The 6,000-nt window shown below is 38.9% G+C and overlaps 1 protein-coding gene across 1 annotated transcript in view; it reads left to right on the top strand.

The window, feature by feature from the left end:
- The first annotated feature begins 3,330 nt into the window (after positions 1 to 3,330).
- Positions 3,331 to 6,000, top strand: part of LOC145783975 (uncharacterized) — a 67,825-nt gene continuing 65,155 nt past the window's right edge. The window contains exon 1 of the mRNA XM_082595736.1: positions 3,331 to 3,433. Within this exon, the coding sequence (XP_082451862.1) occupies positions 3,331 to 3,433 (103 nt within the window). The remainder of the gene's footprint in view (positions 3,434 to 6,000) is intronic.

The raw sequence follows: 6,000 nt of genomic DNA, 5'->3' as shown, positions 1-6,000 counted from the left end.
TCTGGACAAACTAACTAACTTAATTTATTAAATTGATTACATGAATGTAATTCTTTATAAAATAAAGGAAGAGTGTGTTCTCTGTGGAAAGTTTTCAAACTTTCTCGACTTAGCAGTTCAATCAGTTCAAGTTGGAATTCGGGTGGCGCTTTATCACACGGAAATGAAACTGGGTCACTGAATAATTTTAATTCAATTTCAATCTTTTTGAAATCAGAAAATCTGACTGTAAATTCTTCAAGCAAATCTTCAATTCTGCAAGCAAACCAGTAATTCACATAACTTAGCATACTTTTCATAGTTTACAGAACAGTCTTTGAGCTCTTTCAGATAGACTACGAAAATATACAATTGCACCAGCTTTCAGTTGTGCTATGAAAAGTTTTAATTTCCTGGTAAAGCTACTTATTCGCTCGAACATTGAACTACGTACACAACTGACCTTTCCCTTGTAAATGCAAATTGAGCTCAGCTAGCATTTCTGTGATGTCAACTAAGAAAGACAAATCATTCAACCATTCTTCCTTTTCTATCAAGTTCACATTTTGTTTCTTTTTCTCCATGAACTGTTTTATTTCGGGTAACAATAATTGAAATCTTTTTAAGGTGGCTGCTCTACTGAGCCATCGAACTTTAGATATAAACGGACTTATAATCATGTTGCTCCCATACTATACTATTACTACGCCCCTAAAAACTGACTGGAACATTTTAATTAGGCTAAGATTCAAAGTTCAAAATACTACGTGGAGTGAAAATGATTAGCGGGCTGCAGGTTGGACATCCCTGATAGTTTACCTTATGTTTTTGATGATCAAATATTTGTTTGGACAAGATCTCTTGTTTCACCGTACTTGCCTTTTGTTTAGTTTGTTTACTTGCCTTTTGACATAAACCAGGGGCTTGGGCCATGCAAGTGGCTGCAACTTTCAATGAACCGATTAGCAAACACAGTCTACATTTACGATAGCAATGTAGCCTAGTACAAAAAGTTTCCTACGATTTATAGGCTACACAAGGATTTCTAAAAGTAGGCTACGGGATGCAAAACTACCTTTTCAGAGTAGGGTACGTTAAATAATAGCGTTGTCAGTTTTTTGTTGTTTTTTTTCAGCATAAATTCTTCACTTGCTCAAAAGTAAATTGATGTTTGTTTGTTAAATCAATTCACAAAATTTGCAAACACAAGATTTCAAAAAAATTAGCCTACTGCTTTAATTTATCAACTCATCATTGCAACAGTGTTGTAATTTTACTTAATTAGGCTACAACCTGAAAAAATATGAATTTATCAAATAAGCTACTGCTGTGCAGTGTTGTACGTTGACGCCGTCAATTTGACGGCGTCATTTGACGGCGTCAACTTTTTGTTGACGCTGAGGCTAGCGCTGTCAGTTTATTTTTTAGTTGACGGAAGTGATAGCGCCGTCAATTATTTTGCCAATTTTAAGCGTCAAGCGCTATGCATCTTTTTTGTTTTCATGGAAAATTTCGTTTCACAATAAGAGTTTCACAATGTATTCTGGCCAGCGCAACTCATCCGAATTACCCGATTTCGCGTTGGTTGGAATAGCTACCTGGAATACAAGCGGAAGAAGTTCGCCAAATGGTGATCACTCATATCGTGAGCAGTATCGAGAACGAGGGATCTGAGAGAGAAAGCGAAAAATCAATGAATGTCATCGCGGTGGTTGAAGACAGGGGCGCCGGAACGATTTTTGACTGGGGGGCAAGATTATGAAAAAAGGGCACTTTTGTTTCTGAAAGGCCAATTTTTTTTAAAGTTTTAGGATAAGATATAGCGACAATGCTCATCTGTCAGCTCATTATCGAGTATTGATACAAGTGTGCGGTATACAAAGAACAATGGCACGGAAGGGCATCATGCTATGTTATAATGATGTAACCTATTGTGATACAGAATTTTGTGTCGGGAATATTAATTATTTTGAAGCAAAAATGAAAGATTACTGTATAATTAGGCTAAAAACGAATAGCAGAAAATGCTATATCGCAAAATGTGCAGTAGTTTACATGACCTCAATAGGGCACCATTGCCCCCCTGCCCCCCATCCACAGAAAAATTGAGAGCAGGAGGGCATTCGCCCCCTCTACTCCCCGCTTCCGGCGCCCCTGGTTGAAGATACTTTATTTTAATAGCTCTATCCCCTTGAAAAGAGCGATTTTAGTGCAATGGACCTCGTTAAAAGATTTATATATGCTAAGCCTTCACAGCACGCTTGGAACAGTGATACCTTTCCGAGTAAACGTTTTCAAGACTTGTTTTTGAAATACAATACAACACACCAATACCATTCAGCGCTGCTGTGGAACGCATGTTTTCACTTGGAAAGGACATTATGCGTCCCAAACGCAGCAGATTGTCAGACAAACGTTTTGAAATGCTTGTGTTTCTACAAGGAAATAACTAATAAGCTAAAGCAGCTAGTTACAATACAGTCTCAAAACATAAAACCTGCTCTTTGTTTATAGCTATTGTTAGCCTAAACTTGGTTGAAATACTTCCGTTTTGTGAGACCCGGGCTAAAATAGTGCTACAAATTAGCGCTGACGCCGTCAATTTCTCTAAGAGCTGACGCACTACTTTACGCCGTAAAGTTTTTAGGCAATTCACGCTGACGCCGTCAATTTATTTCATTGACGCGTACAACACTGCTGCTGTGCAACATCATCAGCTTATCTAAAGATAGCATTACTGGATGAGTCAAATAATGAGTACAAAGTCTACTACATTTGTGATTTCTTTTTGAGTTATTGTTTCTGTACGGATAATTGGTTTAAATTTATCAATAGCCTACCAGCACTTTGATTAGTTATTTTTTTCAGTATCCTGCTGGCTTACATTTGATTAGTAAGTTGACAATAGATCATTTTAGGAATTTAGATAATTTGTAAAGTTCTTGCAAATTGTAGGCGAGTCTTGATTAGAAATCATTGCCTGATTTTTCAGCTACTTGATTAAAAATAATTTTTTGTCTGAAAATGTACAGAAAACTTGGCAACACTTTTTCAAAACACACCCTACTCTGAGAACCAAGATGGCGTAAGTTTCGCTTTCCGATACGTCCTTGATTTTCCTGGACTTATACAAAAATTTCCACTCAGGAAAGGACATCATTTTGAAATGTACAGCGAACCTAGCTGTTAAAACAGCAATCGGGATTCGAAACTATGTTATCCTGCGAGAGCGAGGTTCTTGGATTTGCAAACTCATCTGAACCCATGATGTACCACTGTATGTCTACCAGCTAACAATTTTAAATACGTTTAATAGTGAGTGTCAACGTTAAGTCATATTTTATAAGCAGAATGAAGGTCTTCGTGAAGACTTTGACAGGAAAAACCCTTGAAATTGAGGTTGAAGCATCGCTTTCTGTTGAAGAGCTCAAAAAAAAGATTCAAGACAAAGAAGGTGCTTGTTGTTTGAAATAACATAAATTAACATTAAATTGATTATATACAAATAGTATTGCTAAATATTTATGATGTACAATTTGTGCGCAAGTAAATCCCTCCCCCCCCTTTAGCTTTTCTTCTCATATTTTTGTTGATCAGGTAGGCTACTTGTTTGTGGCAAATTCTCTTGTTTCCTTATAGCCTGCTTGTCTTTTGTTTAGTACATACGACATGTTACAGACTTAGGCTACTTCACAATGTAGATATTAACGACCTGTTTTAGTATGATGCTGCGAGTTTGCTGTGGTAATAGAGAATTGCAGTAGCTTTCGGAACGCAATATCCTATTCTGAACATCACATCGTCCTTCTGCAAACTAGCATACCAAGCTCGATGGAGAGAACACATCGAAAATAAGCACCGATCTACCAATGATGACAACAATCCATCGACAAGAATACCACAGTTTTCTCGCAACGACGGCCTTCACAAACCACCGCAGGTAAATGAAGTAAGCTACTGACTTAGAACACAAGCTGCGAACTGCATCAATCAAGATCCAAGACATTCTGAATACATCTTCCGTCACAAACACCCGTAGTAACCCCTCAAAAAAGGATTTATCGACCATCAAACGTTTAAAAGCAAAAGACATGACCTATCTCCCCAGCGACGGCAAAGGCGGTGAATTTTGCATCACCGAAACAGAACGCTACGATGCAGCGGCCCAACAACACCTGAGCAACCCAAAAGTATACATAACTTTAAGGATCACAAAAGCACAAACCATAGAACGAAAACTTAACAGCACATGGAGGACTGTAGCCACCAGAGCTTAACTACCACATCAAGTGACTAAATCTTACATCACCAACAACTCAAGTATGCCACGATTCTACCACCTGATCAAGACTCATAAAGAACGACCTGACATCCAGATTCGTCCAATTGTCTCAAGTACAAACGGGCCAGCCGCCAAACTGTCACACCTAATCTGCACAGCGCCGGATTAACATAGTGGCAGATGTAGCAGCTGCTACGGGCTCCGCGCTTCGCAAGGCCCCGAGCTTGGTGAGTAAAACATTTTTTTGCCAAAAAAATGTCGAACATAGTTGGTAGGCTAAGTAATTTTTGGCTTGCAAACTGGAATGGCATAGGAGAATATTATAGTTGTATGATTAAATTACTAGTCCCAACGTCTTGTCTCTTCCTATTTATTGTAAACTTTATATCTATGTATTTTTTGCTGCTTCAACACACCGGTGATCCGGAGTGTTTAGGTGGTGGAGTGCTAAAGAGGTTCTCTGCAACACGATGGTCCGCAAGAGCTAATGCCATTAAGGTTATTAAAGAACGTTTTCCTTTCATAAAGGAGGCACTGGAGAAAATTTGGAATGACCAAGAGCAAAATGCAGAATGTCGACAGCAGGCAATGGACTCTTCGAGAAAATAGAGTTGCTCGAAACTGGAATCGTAGTGTGTTTTGGAATAGCTTAGCCTACTCAATCGCTTCCAGGCAACTCAAGCCTCTCTTCAAGCAAAGTCTTAACATTGCTTCAGCGTTGTGTGCCTCTTTGGCAGGGTCCCTACAGACTTTCAGAGAATAATTCGCTAAGTTTGAGTCAGAGGCGGAGAAGTTGACTCAAGTGCCAAATTACCGACAAACAGGTACAAGAAGAATTGTCCGAAATTGAAGGCGCGATGAGGATGTAGGCAGTGGGCGTTCAGTTCCAGATGCAATGGATAACACTGGTCAACAAAATGAGAAAAACATTTTTTGGCAGGACATCTAAGAGTGTTTTCTGGGGTTTTCAAGGTCGCTGATTACGAATATGACATTGGTTTTGCCAGATTGACTCTAGTTTAGAAGATACCTATACCCTTAGATTAGTCCAAATTAGTGTATTTACCTGTATTAACCCCCTAAACATCTCACCAAGAAGGACGTAAATCTTATCAATTTTGTTTGATATAACATAATAATTAGTAACAAAAGCTAATTTAAAAATTACTGTAAAGTCCTACATTCCTTCCTACATTTTGCTCCCGTACCAATTGGACATTCTACCAAGATGAAAGAGGAGTATGATGCCATCAAACTCGTCCTTGAAAAGCTTGACTACAATACCCATAAGTGGCTCATCTGTGTTGACATACAAATGGTCAATTTTCTAATTGGTCAACAAAGTGGATATACCAAGTATCCTTGCTCCCTGTGTTTGTGGGACAGCAGGGCGATAACCTAGCACTGGCGCAAGAAAAACTGGCCAGAACGCACCAGTCTTCAAGTTGTGACAGCCGTCAGCCAATGTAATCAATGAACCTTTAGTTCCCAGGGATAGAATTGTATTTCCTCCTCTGCATCAAATTAGGATTAATGAAGCAGTTCGTCAAAGCATTAAACAAGGAGGGGAATTGCTTCAAGTACATTTGCAGTCAATTTCCAGGACTCTCCGATGAAAAAGCTCAAAGCTAGTGTCTTTGATGGACCTCAGATTCGAACGTTGATGAAAGATTTGGATTTCACCGGTCACATGAACAGCAATGAACTCACTGCATGGAACTCCTTCAAGGATGTAGTAC

Source organism: Aplidium turbinatum, chromosome 15 (genome assembly GCF_918807975.1).
Source record: "Aplidium turbinatum chromosome 15, kaAplTurb1.1, whole genome shotgun sequence".
Taxonomy (NCBI): domain Eukaryota; kingdom Metazoa; phylum Chordata; class Ascidiacea; order Aplousobranchia; family Polyclinidae; genus Aplidium; species Aplidium turbinatum.
The sequence above is the reverse complement of the archived record's forward strand: the minus strand, read 5'-3'. Positions and strand labels throughout refer to the sequence as shown.